The following is a 20,764-nucleotide window of genomic DNA, read 5'->3' as shown; positions in this document are numbered from 1 at the left end:
GTACTATTGTTTGTACAGATGAGCGTGATACCTTCAGGCATTTGGAAGTTGCTCCCAAGGATGAACCGGACTTGTCTACCATTTTTTTTCTGAGGTCTTGGCTGATTTCTTTTGATTTTCCCATGATGTCAAGCAAAGAGGCACTGAGTTTGAAGGTAGACCTTGAAATACATCCACAGGTACACCTCCAATTGACTCAAATTATGTCAATTAGCATATCAGAAGCTTCTAAAGCCATAACATCATTTTCTGGAATTTTCCAAGCTGTTTAAAGGCACAGTCAACTTAGTGTATGCAAACTTCTGAACCACTGGAATTGTGATACAGTGAATTATAAGTGAAATAATCAGTCTGTAAACAATTTTTGATAAAATTACTTGTGTCATGCACACTGTAGATATCCTAACCGACTTGCCAAAACTATAGTTTGTTAACGAGTGGTTGAGTGGTTGAAAAACAAGTTTTAAAATCTCCAACCTAAGTGTATGTAAACTTCTGACTTCAACTGTATGTGGTTCAACAGCTCCATATCCTTACAATGTGTATTAAGGTGACAATGTGTATTAAGGTGTCACAAATAGGCTACTGCTGGACATAATGTTGGAATTGAACATGCTGTTTTCCAATCTGAGGCTATTCTGAAATGTTGTCTGACATTTTAGACCAAGTGTGTAGATGATGTCCAAGTTCATGCAAATTGGTTCAGTGGTTGATTCCATAGCCATTGACACAGGTGCTTCTTCACACAGGCAGGTAGACTTGAATCTGGGTCAATCTACAGTACTGATTTTTACATATATTTTTTAAAATTTAACTAGGCAAGTCAGTTAAGAACAAATTCTTATTTACATTGACGGCCTACCCCGGCCAATCCTGAACGACGCTGGGTAAATTGTACACCGCCTATGGGACTCCCAATCATGGTCGGATGTGATACAGCCTGGATTCAAACCAGGGACTGTTGTGATGCCTCTTGCACTGAGATGCAGTGCTTTAGACCGCTGCGCCACTCAGGAGCCCACTCGGGATGCTGGAGTGCCTTATCAGTGGACAGCTGCTGGAACATCCGGGAGGGTCAATATCTCCTATGGTTTCACTTGAAACTCTTCCATTTCTATATTTCGCTCTCAGACATTGTGCTAAAGTTATTTTGGAATCGATTTCATCCTGTAGTGCTGCAATGCTGTGCAGGCGACGTGTCTGTTATCTGTGTGCAGAGATACAGTAGGCTCACTGAATTAGATATTTATGTGAATAACATTTTTTACAGTGTGGGGTAGATCTACTAAACCATTCTAGTACCGTAGGCATGTGCAGATACTGTACGAATTGTACTGGCACTGTATGTAGGCCTATGGAACATTGACATGCAGGACACTGCAATATATAAAACATTGGCGGTTGCATTTGATCAGGTTAGATACTGGATAGATGTTGATGATTCACTTATGAACCAACTAATGAAGCAACATCCTCAGACTGTCTCTATATAGAGAACAAGCTAACGATGATAATAATACAATCTACATCAGCAGAAAAATTGAATTCACATACTTAACAAGTACCAAGATCAGATTGAACTAGTGACTTAGCCCTGTGACACTACAATACTTCCCCAGAAAGTTTTAATGAGGGAACAATATGATGTAATGACCCATTAACTCACAATTATGGGCTTCTCAACTAATTGCCAGCTCTTTTTTTATCGTGTCTCTCCCCCCTCCTGACGCCAGTGCAGTGATTAATGTTGTGTTATGCTGTCTGATGCCTCCAGTTCACAACAGAAAGAACAAAAGGTCCTGGACCAGGGATAATCAACTAGATTCAGCTTGAGCGGATCATTTGTAGACTGCAAATTCACAGCAAGAAGCCCAAACAAGCCCCCTTTTGCCCTCAGAACAGCCTCAATTCGTCAGGGCATGGAATCTTCAAGGTGTTGAAAGCGTTCCCCAGGGATGCTGGCTCATGTTGACTCCAATGTTTCCCACAGTTTTTGTCAAGTTCACTGGATGTCCTTTGGGTGGTGGACCATTCTTGATACACACAGGAAACTGTTGAGCGTGAAAAACCCAGCAGCGTTGCGGTTCTTGACTCGAACTGATGCGCCAGGCACCTACTACCATACCCTGTTCAAAGGCACTTAAATATTTTGTCTTGCCAATTCACCCTCTGAATGGCACACATACACAATCCATGTCTCAGTTGTCTCAAAGTTTAAAAATCCTTCTTTAACATGTCTCCCCCTTTCATCTACACTGACTGAAAGAGATTTAACAAGTGACATCAATAAGGGATCATAGCTTTCACCTGGATTCACCTGGTTAGTGTCAGTGTCATACTCAGTGTATGACAGTGTATCTCTCTTATGTGTGGGAATACTTTGGAACAGATTTCCAAAATTAATATCACTTGGATATGTTAGTGTTTTTACAGTCCATTATGTCCAACAATAAACAATAAATGATCAGTAGCCAGTTGAGGAACCCTGTCATATATGTTTGATGCATTGGACATTTTGTCTCTTTAGTTTGAAGAGTAAAAACTCGTTCACTCAGAGAAAATAACAGAAAGAAGTGACAGAAAGGAACAGAGGGAAACGGAGAGATAAAATCTGAAACACTGCCATTTGAGGCCCAGTAGGCTTCAGCTAGCCCTGAAATTGTATCACGTCTGAATCTTTTTTTCTTTCGTTTAAAACCACAAAAATGCCTCAGGATGTTTCCTGTGTTTGGTATCGAGTGAAAATGGGCTGGGGTTTCTCCGACAGCGCCTTGCCTGGAAAGGTCAGCTCCGTGGGGGAAATGAAAGTGAGAACAAATGTGGCATTTATTATGCTCAATACCCCACTCTGGGCCAACAGGAAGAGTCTCACAGCACAGCAGGCCATGTGAAAAGAAGACCATTGAGACAATGTATCTATGTACTCAACACCAAACACACATGCATGTACTGGTACTCACCTGTAGTAAAATCAGGGGAGGGTAAATAGGAGAAAATGTTTTACTCCTACGTAGTAATGAGGTGGGATCCACTTGATACCTTCAGTTTCAGATATTTCATCAGGCCTTTTGTGAGGATTCTAAAAGGCACTCTTAAAACAATTACCCATCTTCAGTTCACTGATTTAATGACACTGTAGACTATAGAGATACACACAAGGGGAGAGTCTCTTTCTCTCTCCCCAGACTATTTTCACACTTAGCCTCATCCATCCATCCTCCCTAGAGCGCTGAGTAAAAGAAAAGAGAATCCAGACTATCCCAGTCATGTGGTTACAAAAGTTATTTTATTGAGAGCACTGTTACTAAACAAAGTTGATTTCCCCACCTATTGAAATCCAAGTCACATCTTGGATTAGTATTTTCTAAAAGCTATCTCTTGAGACAAATGTGAACACAAAGACATAAGGTAGCTGTTTCTTGCATTTTTAGAAGTAAATTAAACAAAGTAGTGGCAGACCAAAAATAGTATTTAAAGGACAACATACATTGAATCTCACTATAAATGCACAAAATGAATTGGACTGAAAATAGATTAAAACAAACCTGGCTGAACCAATAGTCAACTGAATGGAACACCATTTCAATATCATCAGGGTGTCTGCACATATAGTTCATATCATACAAATGTGGATATTATTTTATTTTTTTAAACAAATTGATTAAGGTACAAAAACATTTTCAGTTATGTGACACTCCCTTTTATTGTGCTATGCCAAAGATGATGACAAATAGGGAGAAAATGTATAGAATACAATTACTTTCAAGTCATACAGTAACATATTAGGTGATGGATAGTAACAGATACGATGGATGGCTGCTCAATGGACTATGAGATGCTTTCCCTTAACAGTAGAATACCATGTTACAGTACATACAGCATAATATACAGTGTGTATTTGGGTCCATTTTAAGAGTGTTCTTAAAAGGGAATCTTTAACACAAATCCATTCATGTACTGGTACTCACCTTAGATGTACTATGGATCAGCTGTGGAAAACTGTCTTCAATCATATGCCTTATTTCAAAATCACCATCCACAAATTAATTTAGTAGGTTTAAAAGAATGAAACATTAGTGGATTTGTAGAGTTAAATAAAAAGGCACACCTTCATTTATGGGCTAATTCTGACATCCTCTCACATTCCCTCATTTGCAGTTCTAAAGCCACTCTATTAATCATCTCATTAATGTCAAAGATGTTAAACCACTAGATGTTGTACTGCCATCTACTTACCAGCTAATTGGTAGTGGAACATTTCCATCTCTTTGTCAATGGCTTATACTTCAACCCTGAAGTATTAATGGCAAAATGCATCATGAAATACCAGGTAGAAAATATAATCTCTTCTATCTGTACTCCGTTTAATACTTTCACCTTAGTTTGAAATCTAGTTGGATTCTTGCCAAACATCGCTGCACTTAAAGGATATCACTGTGGTATCAAATGACAGGTTAATAGATTGCCTACAGACTGGTGGTTTAAAACATTTATGAACAACAGAGAAAATGGTTGGGAAATATGTCATGTCTGCACCAAAAATGTCTCTCTAAATAGTCATTTCAAAATGTCACATTTTTCTCCATGTCAGGTGTTGAGCAAATTAGAGAGGACATCTGTAAGTAGGCATTCCATTTCAATGGAGTGACATTAACAGAATGACAACAAAAAATCATCCAGTCCTGTGATGTGTCCTTCCAGTGCAAACATACAACAATACTTTTATTCAGCATAGTGTACTAAGTGGATGTGAGTCAAATGTTTGGAATTGGAAATGCTTGGATCTTTGTATCTCAAGGAACAAAACCACTGTTCAGTATAAGGCAGACGACATAGCTGTTCATGACTGTTATTGACATATCAAAGTAAACAGGACAAACGGAAATGGCATAGTGCAATAAGTGTCACTATTCTTGGGTTGGGGAAGAGCTTCTCTTTTTAGATACACCAAAATTATGCCCTCGATCAAAGTCCAAGACAGCCTCTTTATTGCAGCAGAAGAGATCCGAATAAATCTCTTCAGACAAGTCATTTTGTTCATTCTTTCTATCTTCAGGAGTCCAGCGTGAGCAGTCAGTGAATCCTTTTGGCAGTAGTTCAGTAACGGTTGAGCGAAATGCCGCAGTGCAACACTTTCCCACCTTCTCTTTTTCCTTTCCTCATTTTTGTGGGGTTTGGGGAAAGGCTGCCCGATCACATGCCCGTTGTGCTCAGGCCCATGCCCGCCTGGCTCATGCAAGGGAGAGTCTGTGCAGCTTTGGGGAAGTCATGGGCGACCAGCCGTCCGTTCTCTCCCCCGCTCCCTGTCCTGGTCATTCTGCTCAGGGTGGAGCTCAGCATGGCCGCATCAATGATTTGCTGCATGGGAGAGTTTCATTACACTACTGTGTTACATAACAACAACACGGAGAAACACATGATAGTTACGCATGAACTCTACTGAACTCCACTAAGGTCATCTGTTGAACTATTGAACTCTACTGAACTCCACTAAGGTAATCTGTTGAACTATTGAACTCTACTGAGTTAATCTACTGAACTCTACTGAACTCCACTAAGGTAATCTGTTGAACTATTGAACTCTACTGAGTTAATCTACTGAACTCTACTGAACTCCACTAAGGTAATCTGTTGAACTCTACTGAACTCCACTAAGGTAATCTGTTGAACTCTACTGAACTCCACTAAGGTAATCTGTTGAACTATTGAACTCTACTGAGTTAATCTACTGAACTCTACTGAACTCCACTAAGGTCATCTGTTGAACTCTACTGAACTCCACTAAGGTAATCTGTTGAACTCTACTGAACTCCACTAAGGTAATCTGTTGAACAATTGAACTCTACTGAGTTAATCTACTGAACTCTACTGAACTCCACTAAGGTCATCTACTGAACTCTACTGAACTCCACTAAGGTCATCTGTTGAACTCTACTGAACTCCACTAAGGTAATCTGTTGAACTCTACTGAACTCCACTAAGGTAATCTGTTGAACTATTGAACTCTACTGAGTTAATCTACTGAACTCTACTGAACTCCACTAAGGTCATCTGTTGAACTCTACTGAACTCCACTAAGGTAATCTGTTGAACTCTACTGAACTCCACTAAGGTAATCTGTTGAACTATTGAACTCTACTGAGTTAATCTACTGAACTCTACTGAACTCCACTAAGGTAATCTGTTGAACTATTGAACTCTACTGAGTTAATCTACTGAACTCTACTGAACTCCACTAAGGTAATCTGTTGAACTATTGAACTCTACTGAGTTAATCTACTGAACTCTACTGAACTCCACTAAGGTAATCTGTTGAACTATTGAACTCTACTGAGTTAATCTACTGAACTCTACTGAACTCCACTAAGGTAATCTGTTGAACTATTGAACTCTACTGAGTTAATCTACTGAACTCTACTGAACTCCACTAAGGTAATCTGTTGAACTATTGAACTCTACTGAGTTAATCTACTGAACTCTACTGAACTCCACTAAGGTAATCTGTTGAACTATTGAACTCTACTGAGTTAATCTACTGAACTCTACTGAACTCCACTAAGGTAATCTGTTGAACTATTGAACTCTACTGAGTTAATCTACTGAACTCTACTGGGTTAATTTTCCTTTTCTGAGTTTAATCCCTCGGTTATGCGTAAAAACAATACAAAAATGACTTGAAACAGCCACTAAGTCATCATTATCGGTTCAGTGACTTTGTATAAAGCAGGGATTCGCAAACAGACAATCCTGACTTCGGTACTCTGAGTCACTCAGTTGCTTTTATTCCTTTGTAAACTCTTGTGAAAGATGAGAGCATGAACTAATTCTCTCTGCTTATTTCTCTCTGTTTATTTCACACAGTGGAGGGCCATGTGCAATGATTGTACCATGCAAAATATGAGGCCGAACCCATAACAATAATGCAAGCAGAACCGCGCGGCGCTAGCTCCCAGCCTACTCTCTTTTGCATTAGTTTAACATAATGAAACCCTGTAGGCTTGAAACTGGAGCTAATGATCTAGATGTGGGCTGCTACATCCTCTGTGTATAAATGATTTAAATCGAGCACACTTCAATGGATTCCGAGGATTATGCTCTTCGGATGATGCAGGCTAATTGGTGTATTCGCAGCAGCGATTTGTGGCTGTGATGCCTTAAACACAGCAGTTAGGTGATTCTGCTGTCGTTCACGACATGACAAGGAAACATTTTCAACAGAATGGTTGTTTTATGCGGGAGAGTTGAACGTGTACTGTAAAGCAGGCATGTATCATATATACATTCAAGTACAATCATGTAATTAAATCACTTTTGTTGCTCATATGCGCACAAAAAAAGTCCCTAGTTTCATGTCTTCTTAACTGATGTAATTGGATGTTCGTTTCTTTTTATAGAAAAACATTCAAAACCAAAACGTTGTTTGGGAAACCCTGCCCTAACTGTGAGTAGCTCTGGATAAGAGGCTCTGCTAAATGAATACAATGTTGTTGTTTTTTATTATACATTCTAATATTAAGCATTAAGTTCATGAGGTCAATGAGACGTTGCAAATGAAAGTTATATACAAGTCTGAACTAATTCTCTGATAAGATGAAAAGATACCCACATCTTTGATCTAAACAGGAACTTCTACTCTAGCATGATCAAATGCACAACACAAACGTCTCTATTTCCAGAAGATACAATACACCACAGGAGAGAATAAGTACTGTACAACTAAGAAGTGGTGTGACATATTCTCCACCTACACACAAACTCCTCAGCACAATTACTCAAATCATAGTCATCTAGTAGCTGTAGGACTGCATAGAACCCTTCATTAAAGCAGCTCTATGCCCCACAAATTGCTTTAGTCTTCAGTCCTGTAGTTCAGGGGGATGTACAGTATCTCTGTATGAGTCATAGGGGCGGCATAAGTAGATAATAATGGGTGCCAAGGTAGAGTCATGAATATTGGCTCTTATTACATTACAGAGTCTTCGTCATTGCATAAAGGTTATGGCAAGCGCTGCCTGTAGTCCTGCACTTACCTTCATCCTCCTGGACTCAATCCTGGACTTGTAACAGAACTCGACCAAGGCCACGAGCATAGCCAGCCCCAGCCCACCAATCAAGATGTAGAACACCCCGGCCACATTGCTGAGGCTCAGAGCACTGGTCTTGTCCTACAGGCACAGAGACACAGGGTAAGATGCACCAAATCATGCCCAAGAGACACACCACAACACATCATAATACACAAGTATAAAAGGTAGGATAACCATAAAACTGCTCTCTAAGGCTACTATACTGTCATAGTGACCTTATAAGGCACATACCCTTAAGCGTGCCTTCATGATTAATCAACAGGTTATTGTTTATCACCTATAAAGGTGCTGGCATGTCTTTCTAATTTAAGTGACTACTATCAACAACAAACTTGATACAGTATGTATCTAAGACTGACAGAAACATGCAAAGTCATGCATATCTAACAAGCTTGGGGTGAACATATCCTCAGAAAGTAGCGAATTCATGTGCATTTATGGTGTACTGTATCTTTTATATGACATAATGTCCAGTCAGTCAAAATCACATATGCATTAAAAACCATGAATTCCATTCTATATCTCCTCGCTTATTTATTTATCCTTTATTTAACCAGGAAGTCCCAGAATTATATGTAGTTGGTGTTGTGTATTCTAAATAATTCCAAGACTTGTTCTAATAGAGTGGAACCATGCAAGAGGAAAAAAGGTCAACATTGTTTTAGGTTTACTTCCTAGGTAGGGGTATCTCTATAAATTATCATTACATTTTCAAATAAATGCACCAAATAAGGGAGGGCAATTGGTTCGACAAACCATGGTAGTCATGACATCACAAGAGGGTTGTGCACATCCATGACATGCATAGTCTGGGTTTGGTGACCGACAGGCCGTGCCTTGGGTCTTATACAATAGCATGCACACTGTCTAAATAAAAGACAGAGACGAGGAAAACAGCACTAGAGGGGCCGATTCTGGGAGAGAAGATCGAGATATGGAGTTGGTCTCGTATCAAGGGCTTTCTCTCCGCACCGTCATTTACACTTGTGTCTCTTTATTTGATTTTGAAAGTTAAGTTATCACAAATCAATCAAAATTAAATTCAGTCAGCAAACTCTGAATACTTTGTCCGTTGATGACTCAAGAATATCCCAGACATTGGAAACGATGGTATTGGAGCTGACAGTAACTTTATGGTTTTTAGCCATGTTTTTCATATACTATACAACTTATATTGTTATCATTGCAATTGGCTGCATCAGAATTAGCTTCTCGGATTTTGGAGAAGAGAATCCAACCCTAGGTATACGTTTTGGTTAGATGAAACAAGCACTTGCCAAGATCTAATTACGGGCCGTTGACTTATCCATAGGATGTGAGGACACAGCAATTAACACTAATCACTAAGGTGTCTGAGTTCCACAGCTGACATGAATCGCAGTTATAAGGACACCAGTTTGGGTAAATGGCAGATTGGAGACAAAGAGAAAAAGTGCTGAGTGCTAGGAAGGGGACGAGGGACCTTACAGAAGTGCTAATGCTCAATCTTGGTGTTAAGTATAGGACCAACACATGGACTGACCTTTCTTCCGGAGTCCTTGCTTCCACACTCTCCCTTATCGTACCACCATTTGTTCTTTAGTTTGTCTAAGACGGCTTGCTCATTGAGTTTCAACACCGCTAGGTTTACGGGGATTCTTCAACCAGGGAAATAACATAAATAACATTACCCATGTTATCTTATGTTATTCAGCACATAGTAAACATACACCCATTATTATGTATAGATATCTAGATAGATAAACAAAAAAAACACAATCACAACTTGAAACTGTCACTGCCAAAGTGATATGCATTAATACTCCATCTAGCTTTGTGTCCTTTCTCCCTACAGCAAGATGTGTATTACTATATCACTTTGGGTAACCGGCAAAATGTAAACACTCAGATATGCAAACGTGTCAATTATTGTTGCTCTATAAAGACAGTAGTTGAGAAAACATACTCAAAACTGTGTTCTTTCGGGGATTGCTAATACAACTACTTTGAAAGTAAAAAGGCAAATTTTTGAAGAATTTATAATAGAATATAGTTCTACGGTTAAACAAACTAACGTCACCAAGGACGAAGGGGGATTTGTGGTATTGCAGCCAGTGTGTTTTTGAAGGTACATTGCCGGTTACCCCCATCGTCGTGGTTACCCGCTAGGTTTCTCATACTGGGGCTGACCTTGGAATCACCTCCCCCGCTGCCGCATTCGCCCTTGTCGTACCACCATTTGTTTTTCAATTTGTCCAACAGGCCCTGCTCGTTCAGTTTTAACACTGCCAAGTTTACTGGGTTTCTTGAAATGATAATAGAATAATACTGGTCAGCATTTATGGAGATGTGATATGTGGTGTGTGGCAGAGGTAGTTCAGAAATAAAGTCTAAATACTAAAAAGTAGGTATTGTCGTCAGAAGAATGAGAAATGTATAAAAAAATAAGTAACTAATAATGTGGCTGACACTGTACAATTAAGAAAAACATTTGTTTCTAGTATGTAAAAATTATATAATATGGCTAAACCATGACAGATTTTACCAAGCAAGACAAGGGTTGTAGGTAGGAGAACTATAAATGTCAGTAATGTCTTAGATTTTGGTGTGTGGTCATATCGTTCTATGAACATTTCCTGAAGTAAGTAGTTCCCTGGATAAGGAAAAGACGTAAATAGCCAACTTGCTGATTCACTTTGCAATATTCAGTTTCCGTCAGTCATCATCATTCATTGTGTTATTGTTGTGGTCAAGGAGCACCATCCAAAGCATTACTGATATTGTCCATTGTGGTCCATTCCCTTGTCTTCACCTTTTGCTATTGCTGGTCCACTGTGGACAACCCTCTCCTTACTAACATGGCAGAAGGTGCTGCTGAAAAGAAGACTAATGGAAACATATAGCAGCATGAACCTCAGCAAGCTAGAGTCTTTCTCAGTAAAACCCCTGAATTCTTTCTTATCCAGAGAGAATTGGAAAGAAAGAGGTCAGTCTGCCTTATGGATGAGTAAAAGAAATCCACATCCTGTATTAGGATTAGTAGCATTTATCTTTGAGAGCATCAGTTTTCTTGTGATGCAGCTGACAAAATAAAGGGATGTGAGTGACGTTGATGTGGGGAAAAACAGGAAGGAAGAACATTACGTTTTCAACAGGTAAGGCAAGATTAGGCAAGGGTGAGATGGAATGGTGGGCCACATCAGAAGCATAGCAATGAATGACTCTTGGTCCATTTGTGTTTCATGGATATTATGGAGAACTGATTACAGTTTACAACTTTATGATGGTGGATAAGGGTGTTGTCCGAATCTGACAGAGCAACATTGGTCGTATTTAGAACTCATGGTTAAGAGATTTTCCAAATGATCAAAAACAAAGCTCATATAGAATACTGTGCATCTGATGTGGCACAGTTGTTACAGTTCATACAGTAGTTATTTAAACAGTATTTTCTACTTCCAACATACACAAACTATCACTAAAGTGCAAATATAGGACACTGTGGCATGGTGATCATTGATTGGTTAAAGCTAGTTTTAGATGGTTCGTTTTCAAGAGCAAGATTTTTACAACTTCAAGAATATAGAATAGGAAAACATCAATCCCATATACAGTACGTAAATCCAAATAAAGATCAATTCACATAATTGGCTCAGAACTTGACAGCGAATTTGAATTCCCAGCCACAGTGTGATACAAGACAGTTAATCTCAGAGCATGTATGAGGCAGTCCAGCCCAGTCCGTTCCATCCATCACATCAGTGAGTGTAACTATGAAAGCCTTTGTGAAACACCACTCGCTTCGGTCACATTGATAAAGATATTATATGTGTATCAAACATATGTGATGCAGGTAATGTGGAATTGGTAGACTATAAACTAGGTAAATGACATGAGTGATCAATCAAACAGGCTGCTAGGTGTGGTTGCCAAAGCCTATGGGCTTTGTGAATGGTTCATTAACACGGGCATGTTAATATGAGGAAAATAAAATCTGATTGAACACAGATGCATGAAAAGTGGTGAAACTCATGACTTCCTAAATTTGACATAAATAAAACTGGGTTACAGTGCATTTGCCCTGAAATAACTAGGCAAATACTGGGTAATAATTGTTTTTTGGTACTAAAATAAAATGGTAATTAAATCATGAGAGATTGTACAGGAAAGGTAACAACTAAAATGTAGGATTCTATTTCTAGGGCTCTTTCTTGCAAAAATTCTGATTTGATATTTACTACCAAAGTACACATCTCTTGTAGTGTCTCCATTGTCTACTGTGTTTCCAAATTAAGCAGTGTAACAGCACCACAGAGCTTGAAGATAAAAAGCTGCTGGTAATAACATCAGGGCCTCATTTAAAGTTCCTTTTAATTGGCTTTCATGTACTATATGTCAAGACTGAATTTATATTGTCATAACCGTTGTCGTCCCGTTTGCTTAGTTATTTAATGGAGAAAGACATTGTAACATGATATTGTATGAATAAGTAAAAGGACTGAAAAGTCATGCTTCCAACATAAGTACGTGTTGATGATACTTTATTAACTGAGTTGAGACAGTGGGGACACAAGCATTCTAGAATATTGGTGAGAGTGGTTACAAACCATAAGTACAGTATAGTTATCTATGGCTGAATGAGATCTCACTATACCACTACATTAACTATTATGTAGGTATTATGCATTATTACTGAAACAGACAAAATGTTCATAATTTACCCATGAATTGTGAAATTAATATAACATTTAACTAAATGTATTGAAGCAATTATCTCTTCACTCATTATTATCTACTTTAAATTCATAATTTCATAATTCATAATTTATGTAAGCTCACTCACCTCCTTGTGTCTTTGGTATTCACATGTAAAACACAACATGTGCTCGATCGTCATGGTGATGTGACCAGCCTGTAATTACCTTAGTGCTGATCCCTTGGGCGTAGCAATGCCGTATCCTTTAGAGTCCAGGTTCCCGCCCACCTTCATAGTGTCACATGGTTTCCTCTGCTCGATGTACTCGTTCATGGTGGACTCCAGCAGGTAAGCATACCTCCCTTTGGACTTCCTGACCCGCACCACGCCCTCGTCTGTGGTCTTCACAAACACTGACGGGTCAGCAGACTTCATGTAGGACCACATCTTCTCAAACACGGCGATCTTCGATCTCTGGGGTGCAAAAACATGAATGACTTGAGTGAACTATAAAAGGCTACAGATGTGCTCTTTGAGAATGTAACCGTCACATCAGAAACTATATAGCCACATCATGACTTGCTCCAGAGTGGCGCAGGGGTCTAAGGCACTGCATTTCAGGGCTAGAGGCGTCACTACAGACCCTGGTTCGATCCCGGGTGTGATCGGGAGTCCCAGAGGGCAGCGCACAATTGGCTCAGCGTCATCCGGGTTAGGGGAGGGTTTAGCCGGGGTAGGCCGTCATTGTAAATAAGAATTTGTTCTTAACTGACTTGCCTAGTTAAATAAAGATTAAATAAAATAAAAATTAAATGACAATGCTTTTTCAGTGATAACATCTAGAGGCCCAAAAAATTGGCAATGGCTCCAGTCACCCAAGTCATAGACTGTTCTCTCTGCTACCGCACGGCAAACAGTACCGGAGCGCCAAGTCTAGGACCAAAAGGCTCCTTAACAGCTTCTACCCCCAAGCCATAAGACTGCTGAACAATTAATCAAATGGCCACCTAGACTCTTTACATTGACCCCCCGCCCCCTCTTTGTTGTTACACCTCTGCTACATGCTGTTTATTATCTATGCATAGTCACTTTACCCCTACCTACATGTACAAATTACCTCGACTAACCTGTACCCCCGCACATTGACTCGGTACCGGTACCCCCTGTATATGGCCTCATTATTGTTCTTTTGTGACTTTTTATTTCATTTTTTACTTTAGTTTATTTAGTAAATGTTTTCTTAACTATTTATTGAACTGCATTTTTGGTTAAGGGCTAGTAAGTAAGCATTTCACGGTAAGGTCTACACCTGTTGTATTCGGCGCATGTGACAAATAAAATTTTAGTTGACTAGAGCAGCAGCTCACCCTAAAGAACTCTTTGGTGGAGCCTCCGTCTAGGGTACCATAGGCAATCTCTGTCTGCTTGGCCAGGTCCTCAGCACTCTCTATGGGTGACACCATCCTCTCTACTGTGAGGAAAGCAGCCAGGTTGGCCGTGTAGGAGGAGATGATGATGAGGGTGAAGAACCACCACACGCCCCCCACGATGCGACCAGAGAGGGACCTAGAGAGAAGAGAGAGTTATCTTTAATTATCTTTAACATTTTCCAATCTACGATAGAAGCAAATGAAAAGGGAAAGTGTTGCGTGAGGGGAGTGACAAATCCATTTTTCAAGAGTTACACTAATCGTTTCTTGGCACACAATGACACTGCATTGCATTCTGTTGACTCTACGGATAACCACTCAATCAATTGGATAATCACAGTTTCTCACAATGCCACAGGTATAGGGAGATGTCTAACATACACAATATGAGCAAAAGATAAGCACTTAAAATATTAGCGATCAATCATAGCGATAAATTTACCTTCAAAAGACCTGGCACGTCATTTATCAACTGTGCGGAAATTTCTCAGTAAATTCTGGCATATGTGGAGATTCTAGGATTTGCGTGCTCAACAAATTTTGGGGGTTTATCAAACTGTCACATGTATCATATACTCATGCTTTCATTGAGAAATTAGAGCCATACTATATTTGTGCGCTCGTGAACGAGTGCTACAACCCCACTTGGAAAATGCCTTCCATTTAACTTTTATGGTAACAAAAACCCTCATTTGCTGTGACTTTTTCAAACTGAATATGCACGCCGCCTATAACAAGTGCCAAACACTGGCCGCACAATCTGCAAGATCGATTGTATATTCAAACAATTTCAATGTAAATGCTGCCTACAGCCCACACGTCTATGCAAAAGACGAATGATTGTGTTTCTATCTCCTGCCTCGGTATAGGCTCTGAGATTAAACAGGCTATGATGTCGCACTGCTTACACACAGAAATGCTGTAGCCTACCGATACTGTCAAATATTTTAAATAGGCTATTGGTCTATTTACTTTTGAGCGTGGTTGACTATCAAATGAGCGATGGATAAATGGTAGCCTAATATTTGTTGTGTAGCGTGAATAAACCAGTCATTCATGTCAGAAAAGGAGAAACAGGCCCTGTAATATAATTATGATTTAGGCCTATATAATAAAAGTAAAATAAATATATTAGGTGGGATGCTGCTATATTAGGTGGGATCTCCTCCAATGGCAAATGCATCTGTTTTATCATTAGGCCTACATTTTTATGGTTTTATTAGACTACCATCAAACACCATTTTCCCCAAAATAACTATATTTGCTTGCAATGCAGTTGATCAACCGCTAGAAGTTGTGCGTGCGCATGGTCTGAGACTTGCATGGAGATACGCACACTTTCCCGTCAAGTTCAAAAGGGATCAATACCAACCTTTGCGGGAAAAGTGGCGCACGCAAACCTTTAATAAATGAGGACCCTGAACCCATCCTAGGTCTAAATCTGAGAGCCGTCTACGTTCTGCTAAAAACGTGTTCTAAACCACAGCAGGGACAGAGATAGCTGCTGCAGCATGTCTGCTCCAAAGATCACAGCGTCGCTGCGAAACAGTGATCACATTGATGTCAACAGAAACATGTATTGTTGGATTGTCTTTTGTAGGCGGCACCCATCCAATTATAATGCATTGTAGGAAACAATCGTCTCAAATTCAGGCAGATCAGGCGTAAACAAACATGAACGTTGTGTGGGCTGAGGGGAAGATGGGGAAAGCTGATAGATCTGTAGCAAATGGCGTTCAGCATTACAGGAGCACTGGGGGTAAATGCAGATTTCTCAAAGATGACACTTCTCTCTTGGAAGCAGCGAGGCAGCTAACCAAAGCAGAGGAATTGTGTGAAAATAAAAATAGCAAAGTGTTGTTCTCTATTGTTTCATGCAAAGCAGAGGATAAGCCGACTCCAGTATTTGGATTCACCCTGCATATTCGGGGAGAAGAACATCCTCACCCACAGACCTGTTCCCAAATCCGGAAATCACGGCAACCGTTACTCTGGAAGATTTGCTGAATAAAAGCTCATTTTATTGCCCTGAATCCCTGCTGCACAATGCAGCTCACACACTAAAAGAGAATTTAAAAACAGCAACAACAGAGGGAGCCCAGGAATAGAGGTGGGGGGGTGGTATGTGAGAATGCCACTGATAATACCAACAAAGGAAAGCAAAAACAACTAAAGAAGTACATTTCCAGAAGAAACTGTGTGTTTGCTAGCTTGTGGTTGTGAAATAAGTTATAGTAGCGGAAGTAACTACAGTGGTAATGGCAGTGACTTGTTATTAGTTGAAAAGAAAAAGTAGGTAGATGGGAGAATTGATAGATTGATTCATTGATCGAATTATTCATAGGATATGATAGCTGGAACATGTGAAAGTTGTTTTGGTGTCTCTCTCTTAAACGATTCAAGAGTTGGTGGGTTGTTTTATGCTAATTTATGCAAATATAAATAGATGTTAACGTTGTTTAAATGTTTGTAGATTAAATTGTTAAAGAGCAGTAGCATTTAACATGTTTACCACTGTGTTTTTATAGTTGGCATTGAACCCATTAAGTTATATGCTAATTTATGCAAATTAAATTGCTTTATAGTTCATAAAGATTTTAAAGTTGGTCTTGCAATTGGCCAAGGAGCAGGAAGGACCATTTGGAATAGCTACCACTGTATTCCTATGGTTCTTATTCAAACCCATGTTATTTTATGCAAATCATATTTGTAATTGTTATTGTTGAAAAAAAATGTATAGTATAAAAAATCTGAATGCAAACAATATGAGTTGGGTCAGTCTGAATATCTCAACGTTGGTTTGGTGTTGATAGCTTAAACGGTGAAAGAGGAGATAGGTCTATAATTTGTTTTTATTTTTACCGTTCAAGTCTCGCCCTTTTGTGCCATTGAAATGCATTGGTAGCTAATTTAAGTATTATTGTAGTTTAAAGTTTATATGGTTACAGAGATATGGCTTTTGCTCTAATATGGAAATGTATGAACATTTTTACTTATTAACGGACGGAGAAAATAAATAATGAAGTTGATTTAGAGTTTCTATCTTGAATGGTTAGAAAGTAGTGGCACTGTGAGAATCTACCTCTTATAGTCACCATTTACTCTAACGTAAATATTGTACGTTTTAAATACATAGTAAAAAGTATAAATAGTATCAAAAAGCCTTTGATATGACATCTAAGTAGGGCCGTTCTCAACATCCTAACGTTGGTTTAAACGGTGAAAGAGGAGATGCTTCACCATTCAAGTCTATGGCTATTGACTTGCATTGAGTTTCATGCAAATATGGTTGTAATACAAAAAGTATAAGAGGTTTCAAAAATACGTTCTTAAGGAACCTGAAGTGATTCTAACGTTGATTTGGTGTTAATAACTTCAGCAGTTTAAGCGCTAGATAGAGCGGAATAATAATAATAATAATAATAATAATAATGTAAGTATGTAAGAAATCTAGAGTGTTCTTGCCTTCAGCAGGCACACTAATAAGCCATTTCTTCTGTTCAACTTCCATTCATGACAGCTAACAGGCACAAGAACTGGACACAGGGGAATGCTCCAGGTCCAGCCACAAGACGGGGAAAACCTCAGCGTGGTCGTCCACTTACACTTCCAGCATGTTAGCAGCAGGGACCTCTTCTAAAATTGACATTTGTTTACTTACATTTTCATGAAAATGCAACTAACTGGTCAGCAGGGTTGATATTAATGTGGATAGCTATAACACTGCCATCAATTCAATATAAGAGGTAATGAGGTACAATAACCACACACAAATTGCCAATGGCAACAGTAAAATGAAAATGACATAATTTCCCAAGTGTGTGCTACAGCAAACACATGCCCACATGCATACACACACACACACACACTAAGTTCTCCGTCACGGTGAACTGTCCTCTCCAAACATTTGAGCTCATCAGAGGGAGGCAGTGTTATGTCAGTAGGTCTTTCAGCCAAGTCTGAGCAGGTAACGAGTCTCCAGAGGTCTGTATTATCTGAACAGGACAGTGCAATGATAGCAGTACACAGCTCAGATGTGACGGTCATCTCTGTTTTTGACAGAACTATTGTTCTGTTAAACAATGTTGAGCATGTCATAACACTCAGGGTGACTGGGTCACCTCTGTCTGCACTGTGAAAGGGCTGTGAGGCACGCAGGGTTGAGTTTGTGTGTGTGTGTGTGTGTGTGTGTGTGTGTGTGTGTGTGTGTGTGTGTGTGTGTGTGTGTGTGTGTGTGTGTGTGTGTGTGTGTGTGTGTGTGTGTGTGTGTGTGTGTGTGTGTGTGTGTGTGTGTGTGTGTGTGTGTGCATGACTGTGTGTATGTGTTTGAGTGGGTCGGAGAAACAGTGTGTACTGTAAAAGGAGGAGAATGTGTGAGTGTGTAAACATTTGTAGCTATGGGATGGCTGGGTGTTGGGGTGTGTGTGTAACAGCAGAGCTGAAATGACAGGCTGTGCCTGGGGGAGGAAGAGGAGCGTCTGGGCATCTGGTCACGCTGATCACATCTGCCTGGGGCCTGGAGATCTGACCCTTTCAAGACCATGGCTCACTGCAGACACACAGACAGGAGGACAGGGGGACTAGCCAATGATTACACAGTGATCCTTCTCCACTGTGTACACCAGCGGAGGCTCCTCAGGAGAGGAAGGGGAGGACCATCCTCTTCAGTGATTTTTTTATTTTTTTATTGTAAAACATTTTAAAAAGTTATCCTTTTTAGATAAAACTATACTAAATATATGAATGTCACCAAATAATAGACTAAAACAAAGCACCATGGTTTAGACACCTAACTTCCGTCCTCCTCTGTGTTCATTGACCAACACAAAATCTAGGAGGCTCATGGTTCGCACCCCCTTCCATATACTCACACAGTAATTATGACAACTTCCAGAGGACATCCAACCTATCAGAGCTCTTGCAGCATGAACTGACATTTTGTCCACCCAATCAAAGGATCAGAGAATGAATCTAGTACTGAAAGCATAAGCTACAGCTAGCTAGCACTGTGGTGAGTAGTTGACTCAAAGAGAGAGAAAGACAATAGTTGAACAGTTTAACAAATTAATTTCTTCCAAAATGAAGGATAAGCAAGAGAGAGATGAAGAAAGATTTTTTTAAATTGAACTTTCTTAGCTAGCAAATGCAGCTAGCTAGTTCAGCCTACTCAAACACCCAGCTCAAACCAAGGGATACTATGTTAGCTAGATGGCTATGACTATCCAACACAACACTGGAACTCTTCCCAGGCAAGGTACGTTTTTGGTTTTACTCATTTATTGCCACCGGGGCCAGCCGGTGTAAGTGCTAAACTGCTTACTGACTGTACAATGTAACATTACTGCATGATTTTAGTGGGTTTACTAATGCTTCAGTTCCATTAGCTATGTTGTCTATGACAATACTTTCTCTAATAAGGTGACAACGATGTAGGCTCTGTGTAGCGTTTATGATATGGTTTGGCTTGGAAAGGTTTTGTCGCCTGGTCACATACAGCTGATGTGTTGTGCATTTAAGTCCACAAGCCAAGGGAAAAGGTGAGAGGAGGAGAGCCCGTTGATGCGAGAAGGAATACAACGTGGCTGATATGAAGGTGAACTGTGTTTACAAGTGATCAGGGGTGTATTCATTCCGCCGATTCTGTTGAAAAAAAAACGCTTCTTAAACGGGAGCAAATGGAACAAAACGGGGATAAACGTAACTGAATTTGTCTAATAGAACATTCTCATTTGCAACTACTGGACTAATAATTACACCCTAGATCAGCTAGATGCAGGCAAGAGTGTGCAAGGCGGTATTGAATGTGTGACTGTCTGTCCAAGTGTCACGTCAAAAAAAAATCCTGACTTGTGTGCACCTACGTTATAAACTTTCAATCATAGGCTAGGTTGTGGCAACCTCACGATGTGTATAGGAAAAACTTGAGTATCATGTAGTATCTTAAACCTATCACTGTTACATTGAACTGGGTGAATGGAATATGAATGACAGTCATCCAATATGTTGTAATAGAAATGAGGCCATGCTCGTTGAAAAAAGTGTCCTCTCATCTTAAAATGGCACCGACCTCTACTGGTGTGCACACACATACGTACTGTTCACAACTCGCCTATCTACAGAAGCCTCTGTATGACATAGGTAAGTATGCAATACTTGTCCAGTAAATTACATTCATATGGTGTGAAACGTTACAGTAATGTTAGAGGTGCAGCACTCATTCCTCCAGCACTAGAAGCAGAGTGTATGAGACAGAGCGAGAGGGGCGAGGCCTGGCGAAGGTGTTCATAATCAACACTGCCACTTCTTCACTGCCTCACTCAATCCCTCAGTAAAACTCAAACTATTAGATTGCCTCATTGACTGGGAGAGAATCCCATCAGCTTTACACAGGGGAGAACAAAAAGGTTAGTGTTCGCTCTAAATCTAGCTGTCATGTATACATTGAGTAGACCAAACATAAGGAATACCTTCCTAATATTGAGTTGCACCTCCCCCTTTTGTCCTCAGAATAGCCTCAATTCATTGGTGTATGGATTCTACAAAGCGTAGAAAGCATTCTAGAGGGATGCTGG

At 39.8% G+C, this 20,764-nt stretch overlaps 1 protein-coding gene across 5 annotated transcripts in view; it reads right to left on the bottom strand.

Moving 5' to 3' along the window:
- Positions 1-3,264: 3,264 nt before the first annotated feature.
- Positions 3,265-20,764, bottom strand: part of LOC139583035 (glutamate receptor 1-like) — an 89,201-nt gene continuing 71,701 nt past the window's right edge. Inside the window, exons 12-16 of one of the 5 annotated variants that reach the window (XM_071413714.1) lie at positions 14,130-14,328; positions 12,989-13,236; positions 10,257-10,371; positions 8,031-8,165; positions 3,265-5,358 (exon numbers count right to left, since the gene is read on the bottom strand). In XM_071413714.1, coding sequence (XP_071269815.1) covers positions 5,194-5,358; positions 8,031-8,165; positions 10,257-10,371; positions 12,989-13,236; positions 14,130-14,328 — 862 coding nt within the window. In that variant the 3' untranslated portion in view covers positions 3,265-5,193. Of the gene's footprint in view, positions 5,359-8,030; positions 8,166-9,574; positions 9,725-10,256; positions 10,372-12,988; positions 13,237-14,129; positions 14,329-20,764 lie in introns of those variants that run through there. The other 4 variants (XM_071413723.1, XR_011676472.1, XM_071413737.1 and 1 more) reach the window with 4 other exon arrangements.

The sequence above is a fragment of the Salvelinus alpinus genome, chromosome 1 (genome assembly GCF_045679555.1).
Source record: "Salvelinus alpinus chromosome 1, SLU_Salpinus.1, whole genome shotgun sequence".
Taxonomy (NCBI): Eukaryota; Metazoa; Chordata; class Actinopteri; order Salmoniformes; family Salmonidae; genus Salvelinus; species Salvelinus alpinus.
This window is presented reverse-complemented; position numbering and strand designations above follow the sequence as displayed.